Source organism: Ictidomys tridecemlineatus, chromosome X, assembly GCF_052094955.1.
Source record: "Ictidomys tridecemlineatus isolate mIctTri1 chromosome X, mIctTri1.hap1, whole genome shotgun sequence".
NCBI lineage: Eukaryota > Metazoa > Chordata > Mammalia > Rodentia > Sciuridae > Ictidomys > Ictidomys tridecemlineatus.
In genome coordinates, this window is record NC_135493.1 from 121,383,328 (window position 1) to 121,405,434 (window position 22,107).

General features: G+C 44.6%; 1 protein-coding gene across 7 annotated transcripts in view; it reads right to left on the reverse strand.

Moving 5' to 3' along the window:
- The window catches only part of Shroom2 (shroom family member 2), a 132,661-nt gene that overhangs the window by 44,741 nt on the left and 65,813 nt on the right, over positions 1 to 22,107 (reverse strand). For 5 of the 7 annotated variants that reach the window (XM_078035140.1, XM_078035137.1, XM_078035136.1 and 2 more), the window contains 3 exons: positions 7,928 to 8,059; positions 2,867 to 5,309; positions 1,255 to 1,355 (listed from right to left, as the gene is read on the reverse strand). In XM_078035140.1, coding sequence (XP_077891266.1) covers positions 1,255 to 1,355; positions 2,867 to 5,309; positions 7,928 to 8,059 — 2,676 coding nt within the window. Of the gene's footprint in view, positions 1 to 1,254; positions 1,356 to 2,866; positions 5,310 to 7,927; positions 8,060 to 9,530; positions 19,730 to 22,107 lie in introns of those variants that run through there. The other 2 variants (XM_078035142.1, XM_078035141.1) reach the window with 2 other exon arrangements.

Sequence of the window (22,107 nt, forward strand, 5' to 3'; positions counted from 1 at the left end):
AGCAGAGAAAGCACCATGTGTGCAGAGGTAGCTGCCAGCCCCTGCCAGCCGTGCACTGCACAGCTGGCCCCACAACTGCAGAGGCGCCTGGAAGCCAGCTTTGCAAACAGACCACAGCTGGCATATGGCACGTGACTCACTCAGAAGCCACAGTAATAAATCTGTAATTGTGCTCCTCAGACACTGCTAAGTTCTGTAGGTGGATTATTCACCAGCTTCTCTTACCCTGGGTTCATTTTAGCCACGCAGACTGATCTGTAATTGCAGGGGCTTCCTACACAGGCACACACTCAGTATCAATCCTGTTGCCTCAGAGTCACATAAGTATTGGATCTTTTTGTATGAAGTTAATAGCATTCAGTTTCAAGCCAAATGAAATAAAATCCCATCACATAGGCTCTTGAAAGTAAACATCTAAACTGGCTATTTCTGCAAAGGAACCTGAGCGTTGGGGCCAGCATTTAATTTGAACATTGCACCAATCAAACAAGATTCCCAAGACAAGAGAAAAATCCTCTCAGATCTCCATCCGTGTATTTATTCCCATGTGTCCATCAGCCCTTATAAAGCAAGGTTACACCATATCCTCTGCAAAGATGCACACTCTCCTCTCCTGCCCTCTTCATGCAGAAAAGTCAGGATTATGGTATATATTTAATCCAAATCCCATCCTCCCACATCTAAACAGCTGTCTGTGCAACTGCCTAAAATCATGGAGGCAACACTAGCACCCTGCTGCCACCAACTTACTTGACTTCTATTTTCAATCTCAAAATTAACTCATTAAATCAGTCCAATGTAGGAAGGCTTGCCTTACTCCTTTCTGAATGAGAATCCTTAGATGCAACTGCAATTGCATCTGAGACCTTGGCCCACAAACACAGCTGTGTGCGGATGGATGGTGAAAGCATCCTTTCAGCCGTAGCCTTCTGTACAAAGCACTTAGTTTCAAGTATGCTAAACTGGACTTTACATATTGTTCCCATAAAGCATCTCACTACACAGAAAACACAGCATGTATTTTAAGAACAAAAATGCCACCATGGCAATGCTTCTTTGGGCAGGGCTAGGGGGCACACGGGCTCTGCTCAGAACTCCAGGGTATCATGGGGGTCAGAAATCATGCTTGGTTACAGTTACTTTGGGTTTGGGAAACACTACACAGCCCATGTCAGCCCGGCATTCACCATCCATTAAAAAAAAAAAAGTCCCCAAGTCATCTTTTTAGCAACCCCAAATCTAAATTTCACCTACCGTACAGCAGACTGTCCCTCCTCAGCACAGACTGTGGAGAGAACTGCTTCTTGATGCCCACTCGGCTCCTCCGACTGCCTTCGCGGCTTGACAGCCACTTCCTGCAAAGGCAGCACATGAGACAACCAGTCACCAGGCTGCTCTCCTAAGACATCTCATCTGTTATTAGGAAACCCCTCATTTGTGGGTTCGCCCTGCACGCCTGTCCCACAACGCCAGTGACGCTGCCTGTTGTCTCGGACTGAGACCCAGCCACGGAGCATGCCCATTCAGCTCTACAAAGCGTTTCATTGAGATGACTGACCTAAGACCCCAGCATCCACTTCTGGACAGGAAATAGAACTCCTACATGAAGCCTGTGAAACCATGTGACACACTGGTCAAAAGAAATCAAACAAAAGACAGCTGGTCACAAGTCATCGTGGACTTGTCCTAGGACTTGTTGGAAGCTAGAATTCTTCACTCTTGACTGAACAAGCACAGAATTCCCAGAGGTCACTCTAACAGCCCAAAGCCAGGCAGCAAGGGAGCAGAAACAAAATCTCGCAGTGTCTGCATGGGTTCTCAGCACCAGGTGGCCTCCATGCACATTCTGGACACCCTGCATTAAGGCTATTACTGGTTCTTTTACAGGTGACTGCATCTGGCCAGGCATGATGGCGCATGCTTATAACCCACACTACCTGGGAGGCTAAGGCAGGAGGACAGCAAGTTTGAGGCCAGCCTGGGCAACTGAACAATAGTGTGCCTCAAAATAAAATATAGCTCAGAGGTAGAGCACCCCTGGGATCAATGCTCAGTATGGAGAAACATACACACACACACACACACACAAAGAAACAATCTATTACTGCAACAATGTTTTTCTCTGAAACATACAGATGCAGATGGAATAAGCAGAAAAAGCAGATAGGGGTCTGGGATTGTGGCTCAGTGGTAGAGCGCTCATCTAGCACGTGAGAGGCACGTGAGAGGCGCTAGGTCGAATCCTCAGCACCACATAAATATAAATAAAATAAAGGCAAAAAGAAAAAGCAGACAGAAGGACAGGGAGACAGAAGAAAGGGAGAGGGAAAGATTGTGGACTTTGAAGTACTAATACGAATATGTGGTTTTCAAGAAAGATAGGAGTTAATGCTCAACATCAAAACTGTCACTTAAAATAGTGCAATAGTTCACTACATTTTTAAATCCACTTTGTCCCACAATAATCCTAAGAGTGCTTATAAATTTTTTAAAAAGATAAATATTAAGTGGCATCAATGTTTGACAATTGGCTATCAGATGTTAAGCCCTTAGCTAAAACACGTGTTTTCATTTCAGAGGGGTGCATTACCATTTTCTAAAGCACTCTCTCCCACCCTGTCCAGCTCCCCAAATTCCTTGTTTAGCATGAAGGTGGGACAACTAGTTAAGGGGAAAGACTGTGAAGCAAGGGATTCGGAAAAGGAGGCTAAGAATAGTGTTTTACACTTCCATGCAGGTGCCAATTCCGTCTCTAAGGCCCTCTCACCTGCAGTGATACAGGCCATCCTATTCTGGGTACGTCCTGTAGATGTCTCAAGGTCAAGGCTGGGGCAGACTAGACCCTTGCTCATAGCAGGATGCTTACCTGTGTGTAGTGGTCTGTGGGTGGTGACGACCGGGACCTTTCATGGACGTACTGTGGCCTGTGGTGCTGGTCCAAACCCACATCTAAAATGTCATCTGCTGAGTGATACCGCCCAGCACTCTTGGCCTCCAGGGGCTTCCTCTGCTCCTTCCAAGAGGCTTGGTACTCTGCAAAGGTCCCAAGTCTCTGAGGTGGGTCCAATTTCCCGAACTTTTCTGCTTCCCTGTGACCACTGAGGATTTCTCCAAAGGAAGTGGCACGAGACCTAGTCTGGAACCCAGAGTCTGCCCCCTCACTCCTGTGGCCTGCTGTCCGCGGCCTCTCCACCTTCTCCCTCGGGACTCCACATAGAGCTTGTCTCTGGCCTGGTCTCTGGAGGAGGGGTTTGCTTGTTTCCTCAAAAAACTTCCACCGGTCAGCAAATGTGCCCACAGTATCCTCGGGTGAGGTGGGATGCTGGTGAGGGCTGCAATCCACCGAGAGCCCCACCTCATTCATTTTCTCTGGTTCAGAGTACGACTTCAGTTTCTGCTCGGCTGTGAACCGTTTCCGGCCTCCAATACGAGGAACGTGGGGCATGCCACCTCCAGATGAGGGTGGCTTGGCCAGTCCTGCCTCACAGAAGTGGGGGACAGAGTTTGGCTCCTGAGGGAATGAAGATAAGGTGCTGTGATCCCCAGTCCTGTGTTCTAGTGACCCGGGATACTGGTCCACTGGGTTGGGGTCTAAATCCCGGCGCTTAAAGGAGGTGGCTCTCAGGACCCGTGCTTGGGCCTCTTTCAGGTGGTCTTTATAGGTGCTAGAGAAGGAACCTTCTAGGGTGCTACCCACCTCAGCTGTCCAGCTGCTGGCACTGTCCTCGGCCTCACTGGCTCCAGCCAGCGTCACCGTGCTCTTGCTTTTCTGCAGCTTGGCTCTACGCATCTGGATCTCATTCCTCAGAGTGGTGGCAAATCGGTCACTTCTCCGTGTTGGCTTACCCACCTGGGCATCGAATGGCGGTAGCTTCTCAGTGCCACCATCCTGGCCATTCTCGGGCTGGCACATCCCCTCCTGGGTCAGGGAGTGCAGCATGGGTGTCCTCTGGCGGGAGATTCTGCTGCTCTCTCCCTCCGCCCACTGGAAGCCCTCAGCTGTCTTCTGTGGACTGGCTTTCTCAGCACGGCTGGCTCTGGGAGGCTCTTGGATTCCCGAGAAGCAGCCTTCGGCCCCTGAATCCAGTAGGGGACACTGCTCTCTCTCCGGGGCATCCAGAGCCTGCTCATGCTGAGGTAGGTAGCATCGTGGGCTCTGGCCCATCAGGTGTGTGGGAGCATGCTCCAGGGCTCCCGAGGCTGCATCCGAAGGCCAAGACTCCCCACGGAGCTTTGTCACCTGGGTGCTTCCCTGCAGGGGCTGCCTGGCAGGCACGCAGTAATAGTGGCTCAACCCACCACTGTCCACCTTCTGGTTGGCAGCACCGGGCCACCTCCCCACAGAGGGGCCGTCATCTTGGTGGTGTGTGGCAAGAGGCTCCTGCCGACCTCCAGAGAGGGCCACCCGCTGCAGTTCCTTTGGTGACACAGGGGCCCTGTGGCTTTGGTCACTGCATTGGCGCAGGTGCTGACCCCCAGGGTGAGGCTGCCGGAAATGCACCTCTGAGCCGAACAGCCTGTCGGGAGCCCCTAGAGAACTGCCTGCCCTGTCATCTAAGCACAGCCAACCACAGTCCGTGTGGCCCTCCAGCGGGTAGCCATGGCCTCCCACTTCCTTCCCACTACTTGGGCATACCAGCCTTCGCCGATCAGTCCTCTCTGGTCTCCAATCACTTCGGGGTTGAGCCCGAGCCAGGGCTGTAAAGTGCTGCGTGGTGGCTGCCTCTGAGAATGGAGGGCCTTGCACCTTCTCATGGCTCTTGGTGGCAGCAAAGCTATCACTGCGCAGAGGAGGTGGGGGAGGAGGGGGGGAAGAAGAGTTTTTTTTCTTGTCAGGAACATACCAAACTGGCCCAAAACTGGATCTCCCAGAAGTGGCCAACTTAGGCTCAGCATTGTCCTCTGGCCAGGGGCTTTTACTGCTATCATTAGGTATCCTGGCTGGGAAACACAGTGACCTGTCCTCTGGGACCTGAGGATCACTCATGGCCTGGCCTTGCCGGCTGCTATGCCTAGAGGCCTCCCAAAGGCCAACTTTGTAGAGGATGTTCTCTGCAGACGAGGCATCGGCCTTGGGCAAAGTGTGGTCAGGGGTGCTGGAGCTGGTGGAAAATGAGCCGTAAGCTGAGTCCCTCTTGCTGTGGCTGCTCAGGTGGTCAATGCTGCTGTTGGACTTGGCAGCTGAGAGGCGTCCAGAGGGCTGGGAGGAGTGGTCCAGGCTATCCACGCTCCCCAGGGAGCTGAAGTGGTCAGAAGTGCGCTGCAGGTTCGTCTGCTCCCAGGAGCCAGACAGGTCATGGGAGGAAGAACTAGAAAAACAAGAAGAATGATTTGCTTTAGCATCCAGTGACAACAAAGGACAAGATCAGAGGGCAACGGAATTGTGAACAGAGCTGGCTGGCACTCTGTGGATGAAGATGCTGGATGATAACTTCTTAATGTAAGATTCCCTGGGTCTGAGATTTTAGTTTGGCACATCTCAATTGTGGCTTGGTGAGATGCTCTGAGAGCAGGCTGAAGAGACTATGTCCTACCTGCTTTTAAACAGACCCCTTGCAATGCCAGCACATTTCCCAACTTCATGCCTACATCACTAGGAGGCAATGCCTCGATGAACACTCCTATGGCCCATCAACAGCTAACTGTAGGTGTTGGTAAATGATAATTCATGAGCTAAGTAAGAGTGGTTCTGTTCTTATCAAATGGTCAAGGCAAAAGAAATCAAAGGCATAATATTTCTCCCTTGTAACCTATGAAAATTATATGAAATTCAAAATTCACTTCATAAATGAAGTTTTCTAGAGCACAGCTAAACCCATTTGTCGACACATTGGCTGTAGCTGCTTTGGCACCACCATAGCAGAGTGAATAAGTGGCAGAGATTGTCTGACCTGAAAAGCTAAAAATATTTACTATCTAACCCTTTAAAGAATGGCTTTCAGACCCCTGTTTCAGTGTATGCAATGATTTTCTGATTCCCCACTTTGTTTTCCCCTTATAGTACCAGAGATTGGGCTATGTGTATGTTAAGCAAGCACTGTATCACTAAGTTATATACCCAGTTCTTTATTTTGTTTATTCATCCTCACATGTATGAGACAAGTTCTCTGCTACTGAGCTACAACCCCAGCCCACACACCCAGTTCTTTTTTTATTTTTTTGGTCTACCACTGAGCTACATCACCAGACCCCTGTTTTTTGAGAAGGGATCCTGCTAAGTTGCTGAAGCTTGTCTCAAACTGCCATCCTCCTGCCTTGGCCTCCGAAGGAGCTGTGATTACAGACGTGTGCCATTGCACCCAGTTCCAAAGATTCTTATTATGGATTATTCACCCAAAGGAAGTAAACAGATGAGAACAATTTTAAAGTTAAAAAAGAGACTTTAGGGATAACATTTCTTTTCCAAACCCAAATATCAGAGTATGATTAGCTCTTCTCTAAATGCTCAGTTGATTTGATATTTAAAAGAAGCAACAGGCTTTCCCAGCAAGATCATATGCTGCTTGTGTTCAGGTAAATGATTAAACCTTGTGATTCACTAGTGCTATACACGAACAACAAAAATCACATATTCCTAATCAGGATGATGTCTAAGAAGGAGGAATAAAGGGTTGATCAAGATATTAAATATTCTCTGACATAGTAACTCTATGCTAGGACTCATATATCTTAATGATACAGATATTCATCCAGGATATTAGATTCTTCCCTTGAAGTTTCACAAAGCTGTGCTATTCATGCTTCAAGCAAGAAAAAAAGCCAAATTAGGTTTGGGGAGAACAAGGATGGGAAAGAAGGCAGTATGACAAGCACAAGGGTGTAGTGAGGAGAATGGACTGGCTGGTCACATGAGGTTTTTAATACTGCATCCTCTTAAGGGCAGAAGCAGCATCACCAGAAACACTGCATGTTCCTGAAATTCTCCCACCAGGGACGATTCTTCCACAAGTTCTTAATTCCAGGCAGACAGAAACAACACTAAGTACAGTTTCCACACAGATGTGGGCAGTACTCATTTCTAATTAAGAGCTGCCAGCTGGGCATGATGGTGCATGTCTGTAACTGCTGTGACTCAGGAGGCTGAGGCAGGAGGACCATAAATTCGAAGGCAGCTTCAGCAACTTAGCAAGACCCTAAGCAACTTAGTGAGACCCCATCTAAAAAAGAGGAGTGAGCAGGGATGTCACTCAGTGGTTAAGCTTCCCTGGGTTAAATCCCTAGTTCGGAGGGTGGGGGTGTTTAGTCACATAGACTAAGTGGAGATGCTATTAAAGTCACTTAGTTTTGAAATGAAAAGCCCATTTTTCACTTAAGTTTCATGACTCAGTTGAGAATCTATGGCTTTTCAAAAATACCAACCTCTCACTACCTTAAACAAGTAATAAATACTGTATTTGAGAGGTAATTCCTTCACACTACTTCAGTACTTTTCTTTGTAGTTTTGCAGCTAACATTTATTAATAGCCAAAAATGGATTTTGAAATGGTTATGTTAGCTTCAAAACACACACACACACACAAACTAACAAGCACATGGATACACTTGCACACTCAAATACAAGTATACGTAGATACACACAGATATGCACACATATATGCTTACAGGCATACTCACACATGCATGAGGATACATACACGTGTATAAACACACACATCCCAAAACTATGCTATCTGCCACTAACACCCTGACACGTGAGAGAAAGCATGCTTGCTTATTGTTGCACTGTCATTTATTTTCATTAGTATAGTTGTTTTCCACCCTCACCCATGTGCCTCCTTAGTGAAAAATTCAGTTCTAACTCTACTCAAGCATTGAGTTTTCCGATGAGAAATGTCAAAGTCATTCTAAAGTCAAGAAGCACACTGGAATATCTGAGCATCTGCAGACTATTACAGATTTTACATCCTCCTGGAAAATGGGCATCTACCTCGCATGGTGTCGGCTGTGCCAGGAAGGGCAGCCACTGGCAGCAGGGAACTGAGAGGAGACTGGCTCAGGGTGTCCATCGGAGAACTTGGTGGCGTGCCAGGAGTGAGGCCTCCAGCTCAGCTCACTCCTCCTGGAAAAGAATGCAGACACGTGAGGGAATTTGACACCCTAGATGCATTTGTGCCAAGACAGGAGCCCAGGAACAGAAATCAGTTGCACCTGTCCGGGAGGGATCTGCAGCACCCCGTGCTTCCCACCATATCCATGCACGCAGGCTTATTCATTTCAGATTTTATGAGTGATCCTTTTGCCCAAAAGCAGAGTGGCAATCACAAGCTCCAAAATGTGAAGCAGTTCTCCAAAAATACATGCAATTTGGGCTGGGGTTATGGCTCAGTAGTAGAGCATTTGCCTGGCACATGTGAGGCACTAGGTTCGATTCTCAGCACCACATATCAATAAATGAATATAAAAATATAAAGGTTCGTCAACATCTAAAAAACATTAAAAATGTATATATGCAATTTGTCAATTAAGACATTTATACATGTAAAAAATAAATAAAATTTATTCCAAATAACTAAGTAAACAAAACTTGCCCTCTCCCTTCCCCCTGTAATATAGAATGCAAACACATTTTCCTGTCTTTTGTAGTATAACTTTGAACAGAACCCTGAGCCTCCTTGGTGAGAAGGGACTGAAGTGGAGAAGTAGTCAGTGTGCCCACATGCCCTGCTGACAGGGGCACAGTTTAGACTGCATATCTCTATTTGCTAGCTAAGTAAATCCAGCTATCTTGTCATTAACCAAGACTAGGAGAGTCATCTTCTTCTGAGTCTCTCCATATGTACTGTCAGCTCAACCACTGAATGACCATGACGTCCTGCACCAACAGGCTTGAGTCCCTTCCATCCAGGGCCTCTCTACATGGTCTGAACCTTGCCAGGTTCCCACGCCACCATCTGCACCTTCCCAGATGTGGGCACACCTGCCCAGGTCAGGTGTGACAAGGTGTGTCCGGCTGAAGTCTCTAGGGATGCTGGTAACCTACATAATGGAGTCTCTCCAGTGGTAGAGGCAAGCGCTCTACCACTGAGCCACAACCCCAGCCCTGGAAATTCTACTTCATGCCACTAATTTCAGGTTGACTTTTGATGCAACAAAGATGACTAGATGTTGTCAGATATACAGACCCACCCAAGCTCTCGTCTTCAAAGTTACTCTTTGAAGCTAGCTTTACTTTCCACTTTTCTAATTTGAGACAGAAATGACCTCACCTTGGACAATTTATAGACCAATCAAAAATGGAGAAAGAACTCAACTGAGCATTCTTTAGGTACTTTTATAGAGAGAGATTAGACATTTTCCCTAGTGGGTGAAAACATTAAAGAATATTATATAATGAAGAATAACTTCCACAATAGAACTGAAAAGCATTTAAAACAAACCTTTTGATGACTTGGGTAACTTTAATGAGAAAACTTATATGAATGGAGTATGTTGACTTTATAATAGTTTCCCATGAACTAAAAAGAAAAATACATGTGAAACAGGAATTCATTGCACCAGAGAAATAAGTAATTATAAAACCAAGACCGTACCTCATAGAATTTCTCAAAATCCTCGTAAGAAAGGCTCTGGCCATGTGAATTTCATTTTCAGCTGGCTTTTTCTGTGCCAGAATATCCATGACTTCTTTCATTGTTCTTTATAATTAATTAATGACAGAAATAAACTAGACTGACTGAAACTGGAGGTGAAGAGGAAGAAAACGAAGGCTGAGAAAAGAAAATGCCTAACACTTGTGGTGGCACTCTTTGCACCCTGCCACGGGAATGCCTGAGGTTCTATCTGGGATCAGCTGGGCAGCAATGCTCCATGGGGAGAATGAAATCTTTTCCCAAAAAAGCTATCATTAGCAAGCACATGTAAAGAATATTAGCAATAAAATCTGTCTTCATAAAATACATTGAATACTTAAAAATGAATGTCAAATCTCTGTCCCCCTAATCCCTTGCATATTTACCCAACCTTCAAGTGTAAATAACCACTGCTGGGGGATTATCTTCAGTAAATTTTTAATCTCAAAATAATCAGCTCTAACATTGAGTACACTTCTATGTACCTACGTACAGGTAAACTGCTCTGTGGTCATGCAATTTCATAACTGGAAGTTCTATTTTTTTAATACTTATTTTTCAGTTTTAGGTGGATACAATATCTTTGTTTTATTTTTACGTGGTGCTGAGGATCGAACCCAGTGCCTCACGCATGCTAGGCAAGTGCTCTACCACTGAGCCACAACCCCAGCCCTGGAATTTTATTTTATGCCACTAATTTCAGGTTGACTTTTGATGCAGCAAAGATGAATAGAACAGAGTATAACAATTATAAATCTGCTTCTGAAAGTATCCAGCAAGCACTTTCCTTTCCAAGTACCTAGAGCTTCACATTCAGAACTGTAGAAGAAAATGCACCACCTCCAGGCACCAAACACACAAATTTGAATATGAAGTGGAGTCAATCTTAAGCTTAGTTACTATCAGAGGGGAGATAATATGATAACATTAACCTACAGTAGCAGAATAAACAAAAAAATAAAATAAACCCTCACCCTTCCAATGAGTTAATGACAACTTACTTATTCATTTTGTAAGTGAATCAGACAGTGTCCACAGAAGCAATCTAGCAGCTGACACAGCCAAGCAATTCCACCTCTGACCAAATATTACTCTGTGAAAACCTAAAGACTGTTTTTTAAAAACTTATAATAATTAATTAAAACATTTCAGATTTACTCTTTTGCCCTCAAGTTTATTCTATAATGACAATATTCAGCTTCCAACTAATGTGGACTTGAACAGCTAGCCATCTGATCAAAATGTTTCTTGTTCCATGCTGATGCTACGGAGAGTGAACTTCTAGCACTTTCATAAAATGCATCTCACCTGGCTCATGTCTTTGGGAGCTGTCCGAAGATAAGGAGCAATGCCCAGTGAAGCAAGAAAGGAATGCAAACCCACCCAGAGGCTCCTTTGTAAAAAGATGACACACAATGCAAGTGTCTATTTCACGAAGACAGAGTCCACAGTGAGGACATTCATGAGGGCTACCTAATACAGAGCAAAGATGCTTGGAAAAAAGGGTTACCCTTCTCTGTACTAGCACTGAAAATGCCAGAGCTATTGGGAACAGAGAAATTTCTCTCATGTATATGCTCTGAATTTCCCGCTGCATCACAAACATAACTGGAAATCAACCAAGGGTCAGGGTCAGGCTGGTTTCTCTTCATCAGCACTTCTGATGCCTGGCAACAGCTGCCCTTGAAGAGAAGCACCTGCATGCTGCTTCCTATTCAAAGGCCCTGGAGTTGGGGACAGAGTGCTCTGGCGCCATCTAGAGCTCACCTATATTCATGGTCCCACTGGCTCTGTTTACCCACTCCTAGGCAGCAGTGAAACTTACAGGAGATTTGAGATTCCCTTCTCAACAAGATACGAAGTGAAGCGGCTTTAAACTACCTCATCCATGGAAGCACAGGATCCAATGAGAAGGCCACAGACATTCTGCAGTATGTGCCATGGTAAGACAGTCAAGCACCTTGATGCTGGGGCCTCTGAATGCATCAAGTTTGTACCCACTTCCCCACACCACAAAATGAATAACAAAGATTTCACCAATAATGTTCTAATGATTCCTTACAAAAAATGAAAGAGGGCTGGACACAGTGGCCATGCCTGAATTCCAGTGACCTGGTGGAGCTGAAGCAGGAGGACTGCAAGTTCAAAGCCCCAGCTTCAGCAACTTAGTGAGGCCCTAAGTAACTTAATGAGATCCTTTCTCAAAAAAAAAAAAAAAAAAAAAAAACCAGAAAGGGCTGGGGATGTGGCTCAGTGGTTAAGCACCCCTGAGTTCAATCCTTGTTACAAAGAGAGAGAAAAAGAGAGACAATTTCCAGGGTTTTCCTGAAATCCTTTCCCATACACTCACAAATTCTACACCAAAATTGATTTAATTTTTTTCCTCCGTGGTCCTCAGGACTGAATTCAGGCTCATGGTACACTTACTATAATTTTTAAAAACAATTTTATATGCTAGGAAATCTTTAGGGACTTTTTTTTTAAAGACAGCATTCAGATCAAAAATACAAAAACAATGCTAAGATGTCACTGACAATGAAGCATAACAGATTTAGATGTCAAATATTCTGTTTCTTTGACTGTTAGAAGGGCTGCTTCAGTGAAATCTTTATTATTCATGCAGAAGGACAGAATTCCTTCCCTTTCCTCCAAAAAGAAAAGAAAAAATCTTATTAGTGTTGGGGTATTTTCATAAACTTTTAGAAGAAAGAAAAGATATACCAACCCCTAAAATAAATACAATTGTGTTCCATTACACCCTCTCCCTCCCCAAATCAGTTGAGAGTAACAGGACGTGCTGGCTGGGGGCTAGGCTGATCAGCTGGGAGGTGGGGGTGGCTTCAGGATGGAGGGGATGGTCTTGGCCTGCACTCAGGTAAGGGAAGACTTCGTGATCTCCAGGAATCAGAAGTTGGAAAGGCCTTGTTATAAAGGGTGGAGTAGTGTCATGAGCCATCCATGGGCTGTGTGTGTGAGCTATGCGCATTGGAGCTATATGAGGGGCAGGTGTGGCATTGCACACTGATTGGGCTGTGAGATGCAAGTGAGCCTTTCCTCTTGCTCTGCCTGTGATCCCACACAGCACCCAAGATGGGTGTGACTTGCCAAGATGTCAATCAATCTGCTGACTACAAGACATCATGAAGTAAGACTCTGCCTTTGAAATCTTATCCCCTTCCTTATTTGGTGCAGAACATTCCTTCGAATCTTCTTTGTGGGTCCCCCCTATAAAAATAGATTCTGAATGCACGCTCTTTTTCCCAGCTGATTCACAGAGCCACCCTACCCTCAATCTGAGAAACTCATGTTTGTGTGTTGCGTGTTTCTTTGCTGTTTTCTTATCCTAATGTTGAAGCCAGCTCTTTTAAACCTAGCTCATCTCGTCAGTGCAGCAGCTGGCGAGAGGGTAGGGAAGAACTGAATATACTCCAGGGGCTCAGAGACTGGAACGAGTTCCAGGGCTTGGAGAGGGTAGACAGAGTGCACAGGCCTGGAGGGGCAAGTCTCATAGGGAGCACAGGCAAGTAGGATGCTTTGGAATCCTTGGGTGGGGAAGAGGGGGAAAGAGCTAGCCCCGGGCAATGCATATATCTAATTTTTAAATAAATAAAATACACCTTCTTAAAACATGAAATGAGCCCTGCCTGGCTCTGACCTTGTGCTTCCTCCCTTCTGCCAAGCCTCCACCTTTACCTCTCCAAGTCTGTCTCTACCACTTGCCAAATTAACCTCCCAACAGCACGGCTCTAGCCAGATCTTCTCCCTCCCTTATTCCACAACCAATTGCTGCTCCACAGAAAGATGCCCATGCTCCCAGGTCCTCCAACATCTAGCCTAGCAGTTCATGAGAGCACAGCCTGGGCTTTCAGTATATCACTAGGGGACTTGTAGATAAAGTAAATTCTTAGGACCAGTGTCAGGATCTCAGGGCTTTCTCGGGTCAAATGTGTTTACTCTAGCTCCATACTATCGCTTCCCTCCCCCTCTCAAGCCTCCCTTTCACTTCTTCCCCTTTGAAGCTCTTTTAAACTGACAGCTTTGGTTTCCAGTTTGAGCACATCTCATATAGCTCACATAGATTTGTGATCTACATCTCAAACCTGGCCTTAGAAGGACAGTTGCACTGCCCTGTCCTCAGGAAAGGCTGTCCTGGGGTCTACATCCACCCTTTTCTCTTTTGGAGTCACCACTTGTTGGAGTTTTCTGGCTCATGCCTTATTGGCCCACTCAGCTGTGGGCTTCCAGAAGGCAAGACCTAATGAAATGACTTCAGGCCCAGCAGGAGTGCTTCTACCCAAGTTAAATGAATGTACAAAATATGTGTATTAGAGCATACTCTAAAGGGTAACTCCCTGTGTGTGGGGGAAGAAAAAAAGCAGACTAGACCCGAATGGCATTGGGAGAAGATTTATATGGCAGTACATTCTTTTCCTGGGCAGTGGTACAGACAGGTGCCATGATGCGGACGGTGACATCATGTCTGATAAGATCTATGGTCCTGGGCTGGGGTTGTGGCTCAGTGGTACAGCACTCGCCTAGCACAGGTGAGGCCATGGGTTCGATCTTCAGCACCACTTAAAAATAAATAAATTACTAAATATATTGTGTCCAACTACAACTAAAAAATGAATATTAAAAAAAATCTTAAAAAAAAAAGATCTATAGTCCCATGGGATAAGAATCAAGTAGTTCCTGCCTTTATACATGAAAATAAAGAAAGATAAAAATTCCCAAATGATCTCAGTAGCTGAAACTGATACAAAACATCAAAGATGTATTTTCAGCAAAGGCAGCAGCATTCACACAGGTTGAAAGCTTTGGAGAGCTTCTTGGCCCAGCAGCTTTCTGCGCCTCTCTACCAGGAAGAATAAGCAAGCCCACGCTTCTGGTCACACCTCCGGTGTTCCTTCCAGAACTCTGGCAGGATCCACTGTGGAGCAAAGGCACAAAATGAACACCCCACCAGGACGTGAGGTTGGAGCACACCCAAGTGACTCGTTTCTTCTATCAGCTGTTACTTGTTCATTTCTACAAGCCTACTAATGTCTCCCTGTACCCAAGCCACCTGGGTCCAAAAAGCACATTTCCCCACTATCCAACAGTCTAAAAAGGCACCAACAAAACATCCCCACTACATTTCAATAGAACAGATGTGTTGGCAAAGAAACTCAAAGACATTCAATGTGCAGCTATTAGTATCATAAATAGCCCTAAGGGTTAGCAACAGAGCCAATGCGTCTTATACATAAGAATAAACACACAAAAAATTTTTTTTAATAAGGTAAAGCTATGCCAAAAAAAAAAAAAAAAAGCATCAAGAGATTGTAAATTGCTATCCCTCAAATGCCATATGTAGGGCTGGGGGTGTAGTGCTCACTTAGCATGTATGCACTAGCTTCAACGCCCAGCACTGCAACAATAATAAATAAGAAATGCTACATGTAAAGAGACCTACGTATATACATAAACGTGAAAGAAAAGTAAAAAGCCCCCATGACATTAATCTACCTAGCCTGTCCTGGAATTCTGCCCATTATCCAAGTCCATGCTAATTAACTGCATCTTCATGATTTGTCCACAAATCATGAAGTCTTTGGTTACTTTTAGCATCCCCAGATCAAAAGCCAGTAAATTAAGAAGACATTTCTCTTAGAGAAAGGAACACGGAGTAGGGATATACACCTGTACTGTGAAGTTTAGAGAAAATAACACAAGAAAGATATCAGTCATGGGGCTGAGGTTGTGGTTCAGTGGTAGAGCACTCACCTAGCATGTGCGAGGTGCTGGGTTCAATCCTTAGCACCACATAAAAATAAAAACAAATAAAAATAAAGGTATTGGGTCCAACTGCAACTAAAAAAAAAAGACATCAGTCACAAAGTGGCAAAGAAATGTTAGCCAGAACCATGGAAAGAGATGGCATTCTGCTTTAAAGTTAAGAAAAAAATAAGGTCCCAGAAATTTACCAAGAATTCATCTGAATACAAAGTATGGGTCCTGCTGCTGAAGGTGATTGGAATTGGCAACAGTCAAATGCTGTTCCACCAGGTGCAGTGAAGCATGCTTGTAATCCCAGTGACTGAAGAGGCTGAGGCAAGAGGATCACAAGACTAAGGCCAGCCTCAGCAACTCAGCAAGACCTCAGCAACTTAGAAAGAACCCCTCTCAAGAGAAAAAAAAAAATAAGAAGAAGAAGGCTGGGGATGTAGTTCAGTGGTAAAAACAAAACAAAACAAAACAAAAACCTATTCTGATAGAAATAATATTTCTCCAAAAGAAGTCTATCATTTTAATCCATACTCTCTACGATCCTTTACATACTTGGAGAACTATTCAATAATACCATACCTGTACAGTCACTATGGTAAACCGCCAGTCCTCTTGCTAACTGGCTGTTAAAAATGTTCACCTATTTTATCATATAGAATCACTAAGGATGGAAGGCACTCTTGCCTTGCATAAGCGTCAAGTCACAGAATGGCCCTCTTTATTCTTTATGTAATGAAACACAGGGACTGGGGGTATAGCTCAGTGGTAGAGTGTTTGCCTATCGTACCTGAGGCCTTCAGTTCCAGCCTCAGCACTGCAAAAATTAAAATTAATTAATGAACTACAGTCATGGTTGGAAAATTCAAGAAGGAATGCTCAAGTAAGATCTGTAACCTCCTCTTACCTACCTTGCTCTATCTTATTAAATGCAAACAATCCCACCACAATAGTTTCGACAATACAGCCATCCTTTAAGGTGAAAGGCAGCTTTGCCTGCCATGCCCCATGACATCCAAGATGCTGACTATCCCACCTGACCACCAACGGTCTGGACACAGGAATGACCTGAGCTATCTGAAGAACACATTTCACAACAACAGCTGTGCCACGGTGGTCAACCTTCTGCAAATACCTCCTGAACACGTGTCCATGACACCACTTTGGTTAAAAAGGCCTTTAGACTCTCAACTTCCACCAACTGGCTTTCTTTCATGATAAATCAAGCTCCCAGGCACTGTTCTAGGTGGGTTTTATGAGGGTGTGGGAGGGGATAACAAACTCTAGGGGAAGGGCGTGGTATGTTCGAGCAGAGGCATGAAGCTGTTCTCGTGGCGAGCATGTTCTCCACCTAAATGAAGCAAGCAATGCAGAATCAAACCAAACTCACTCAGTCTTTCCTTAATAGGACACCTATAGCACAAGAGTTAAAATCAGGAATCAACAAATGGGACGAATTCAAACTAAAAAGATTTTCTCGGCAAGAGAAATAATATGTGAGGTAAATAGGGAGCCTACATGCTTGGAACAAATTTTTACCCCTCACACTTCAGATAGACCTCTAATCTCTAGAGTATACAAAGAACTCAAAAAATTAAACAACAATAAAATAAACAACCCAATCAACAAATGGGTCAAGGACCTGAACAGACACTTCTCAGAGGAGGATATACAATCAATCAACAAATACATAAAAAAAATGCTCACCATCTCTAGCAATACGAGAAATGCAAATTAAAACTACTATAAGATACCATCTCACTCTAGTCAGAATGGCAACCATTATGAAGTCAAACAACAACAAGTGTTGGCGAGGATGCAGGGAAAAAGGTACACTTGTACATTGCTGGTGGGACTGCAAATTGGTGCAGCCAATTTGGAAAACAGTATGGAGATTCCTTGGAAAGCTGGGAATGGAACCACCATTTGACCCAGCTATTCCCCTTCTCGGACTATGCCCAAAAGACCTAAAAAGAGCATACTACAGGCACATCAATATTTATAGCAGCACAATTCACAATAGCTAGACTATGGAACCAACCTAGATGCCCTTCAATAGATGAATGGATAAAAAAAATGTGGCACTTATACACAATGGAATATTACTCGGCACTAAAAAAAATAACAAGATCATGGCATTTGCAGGGAAATGGATGGCATTAGAGCAGATTATGCTAAGTGAAATTAGCCAATCCCTAAAAAACAAATGCAGAATGTCTTCTTTGATATAAGGGGGGTGACTCAAAATGGGATGGGGAGGAAGAGCATAAGAAAATTACCACTAAATAGGGAAGAGAGGTGGGAGGGAAAAGGAGGGAGAAGGGGAATTGCACGGAAGACGGAAGGAAACCCTCATCATTATACAGAATACATGTATGATGTTGTGAGGAGAAAAAAAAAAAGAGTGTGTCACATTAGATTGGATAGAGAGAAGTGATAGGAGGGGAGGGGAGGGGAGGGGAGGGGAAGGGGGATAGGAAGGGCAGCAGAATAGACATTATTATTGCTGTATGTATATAGGTGACTACAAGACCAATGTGATTCTGCAACCTGTACAATCAGAAAAATGAGAAATTATACCCCATTTGATTTAAATGTATGAAATGTCAAGATCATTGTACTGTCATGTGTAACTAATAAAAAAAAATAAAATAAAAATAAAGACACACACACACACACACAAAAAAAAAATAGTTACGTATGCTCCCTCTTTCTAAAAAATGCCAATGCCAAATGTTAAGCTTCTTTTCTCCCCCAAAGACTCTCTGCCTTGGACCCAAGGGGTGTATATGATTGGACCTTGGGCTTAACAGAAAAATTCTCTCTTTTTTTTTTTTTTGATGGGGGGCGGGGGTACTGGGGAACTGAACTCAGGGGCACTCAGCTACTGAGCCACATCCCCAGCCCTATTTTGTATTTTATTTAGAGATAAGGTCTCACTTAGTTGCTTAGTGCCTTGCTTTTGCTAAGGCTGGCTTTGAACTCACGATTCTCCTATCTCAGCCTCCAGAGCCACTGGGATTACAGGCATGTGCCACCACTATGCCTGGCCTTCACAGCCAAATTCTAAGATGTGACCTCTCCAGCAGCCATCTGAACCAGCTCTACCACCGTCACCTCTTCCTCACCCCTTGGCAACAAGCTGAATGTGGATTTCTACTTGGACAAAACAGCACAGAGGAGCTGAGGCCCACAGGTGCAGCTATAGTTGAGGACGGGGCAGATAGAGAGGGGGACCCTTCAGTGGGTGCAGTTGGGGTGGACAGAGCCTCAGGAGCCACCTGTTCCTCAGGAGTGACAACGAGGTTGGGTGTTAACGCTGGACATAAGCTGAACATAGGCCTCCTGCCTGTAAAGCCCATTACAAGGTCAGAGCCCAGGGAGACCCCAGGATCCTAGCACTCCCAAGTCTCAGGACATTCCCAGAGGCTTCTCTCCACATCCTCATCAAGCCACTTCTCTTTCCAACTTGGAATTTGGCCAGCACAGAGAAACTTTTTCTCCTAAAGCCAAGGGCTATGAATTAGGTGGATCTCATTAGAGCAACTCTTAAAAAAATAAAATAAATAAGGCTAGGGGTGGTAGCTCAATGGTAGAGTGGGTGCTTAGCATGTATGAGGTCATGGGTTCAGTTTCTAGCAGAAGGAAGGAAAGAAAGAAAAACTGACATCATTATTAACGCTGTGATTAATTTCTCAATTCCTTAAAACTCCAAATGAACTTAATCTGTACTCTGTGAGCCCAGTTATGCAATATTCACATCCCTCTAGAAATCTCAAATAAACAAAAATAAATAAAATGCTATGTGTGTGTGTTAACATATTAGATGGCACCGATATTTCCAAACTCAACTTTATAAACATCATTTGCGTGCCCTGGTTATCAGTATGAACAGATACAGACAGGTCTCATTAAAGGCCCCGTTCTTTTATCACAATGAATAAAGAAAGAATTGAAAAACAATAACTTACCATTCTCTACTTGATTTATAATATGAAACATCTCCCATAATCAACAAAGCCATCTGATTAAATTATGTAAGCCACATAATAAGTCTAACCCTAAAGAGAAGTAAGCCCCAAATAAAACGATTCTGATCTATGTGATTTACTTTTTTCTCTTTGATTTTACTTAATCAAAACAATACTGGATGATAGCCCAAATAAGTCAGGATGCTCATCCAATGTAAACCTCAGTGTCTCATTTGTGTTAAGTAGAAAATAAACACATAAGCCTCTAGAGACTCACAGAATTGAGACCTACCCACACCCATACCCACAACCATAAGAAAACAACGTCAGCGCACCCTCCAAAGCAGGGTTTCACCCCCCAGTATCCCCCAATAGGAGCATACCTTCCAAATAAACAGTCTGAACACACACACACATGAATACATGAACACACACACACACACACACACACACACACACACACACACACACATTTTTCCCCATAAGAGCTCTCTGGAAAGAAGGGGAGAGATGCAACCTGCTGATGTCTCAGCCAGCCCCTTACTCCTTACTCTGTGGCTCACGGGAACATCTGTGTGATCAATGTTGGGGCCACAGGGCCACCCGCTCCAGGACAGCTCCATGGAGCCAGGGACAGAGGGGAGCGCTGCACAGTGGCAGTTTCAAGCAGAAGTCAAAACGAATTTGTAATATCAGAGACGGGATGCTTATGGAAAGAAACTTGCTCTGAACAAGCAAGAATGTTGTTATTCTATCTGAAGTCTTGTTTCTTCAAATATGTGACCACCGGACAGCATCTCAGGAACCCTTACAGCCTCCTGCAAAAAGCCTTACCATCTCCTTTGGTGTTAATCCGCTCCTGAATGCAAGCTTAGTGGATGTAATTAGGTCCACAGAAGGTTTAAGGGCACCAGCAAAGAGGCAGAGAATGGCACAAATCAACCCTATGGTCGATTCCACCCCAAGGAAACTGCTTGCAACTCAGGATGGGGGTCCAGAAAAAAACAGAGTGAGATTAAGGATGGGGCAGCAGGTATATGTACTTGTTGGGGTGGGGGGATATTATAATGTAAATTTAGAAAAAAAATCAAAAGAGTAATTTTGAGTTTTAGAAAGTAAGTTATGATGTGATATTTAATAGAAATATCCCTGAGGTATTTGAAAATATAGGTACCTTTTAGGAACTGAAATTATAATAATTTGCCTCTGGTTTTAGAAAAATGGGTAATGTGTCCCCTAAACTGTTAGTGACCATTTGAGGGCATCAAACAGCAACAGCAATGACATGACCTCTGGCACTAAGGAAGCAGGACAAGCCCAAGAGAGCCAGGTGACATCCTTCCCACAGCAATGGGTTTATCTATTGGGTGAAGTCAATCAGTAAAATGCCAAAGTGCCTTCCGGTTTCTGTCCTTGGCCTTCTCTCCAAGCACATTTGCTTAAGTCAGTGAGCAACAAAACCACCAGAGGCACCCAGCCAAACAGCCTGTGGCCTTCCAAGATCCCAGAGCTCAGGTCCGTTCCACACCTGACCATCAGGATCTCCAGGGATGGGCCCAGGCACCTACGGAAACAGTGCAGATGACACCTGCACAAACACATAACATCCTGAACTTTCCTGCCAAGGTACATTTCCTTGACCAAGGCAAAGACAAAGGAACAAACCACTTAGGAGGGAGAAGACAAAGGCAGAGATGCTTGACTCTCAGCTCTCCTCCAAACCCCACAACTGATCACCTCCAAGACAGTCACCCATCTAGCCACCCCCATTTCATGGGCCGTGGACACACCTGGACATGGCCAAGAACACAGTGCTCTTAGAGGGAATGACTGATGTAAGCACTTTGCTTCCTGCTAACCCTGCCTAGGAGAGAGAAAGCACTCCCCCTTCAACTATCTGGGAAAGAGCAGGGCACAGTGGCACACGCCTGTAATCCTAGTGGCTCAGGAGGCTGAGGAGGAGGATGTCGAGTTCAAAGCCAGTCTTAGCAACTTAGTGAGGTCCTAAGCAACTCAGCGAGACCCTCTCTAAATAGAATGCAAAATAGGGCTGGGGATGTGTATCAGTGGTTATGCACCCATGGGTTCAATCCCTGGTAACCCCCCCCAAAAAAAAGCAAAGACAAAGGAACAAACCACTTTTGTTGTTTGTAAAGGAACAAATCTTTATTGGGGGGTGGGGGGATATCTCTATGTCTTCTCAGGCATAACTTTTTATTTTTAAATTATTTTAAAAATTTTTAGTTGTAAATGGACACAAAACCCCTTCATTTTATGTATTTTTATGCTGTGCTGAGGATCAAACCAGTGCCTCACCCATACTAGGCAAGCTCTTTACCACCAAGCCACAACCCGCGCCTCAGGCATAGCTTCTTGATGCTGATCTTCCCTATGCTGCATGAAACAAGATCCCACCACTCCATTAAAAATGGTCCACCTCATCTTTTCCCTGCAGCTTGGTCTCCAAAAATGAAATAAGCATACAAAACAAGACAACCAGCAGCTGTCGCTAAGGGGAAGGGAGTTTGTGGCTAAACTACTATTCAAATGTTCATGACAGCCGGTCAGCCAGGTGTGATAGCACACACCTGTAATTCCAGCAATTTGGGAGGCTGAGGCAGGAGAAAATTCAAAGCCAGCCTCAGCAATTTAGCAAGACTCTGTCTCCCCCTAACCCAACAAAAAGGACAGGGGCTGTAGCTCAGTAGTAGAGGGCCTCTGGGTTCAATCTCCAGTACCACCAAAAACAAACAGCGAAAACAAACAAACAAAAAACATGGCCGCATGTGCTATAAACAGAG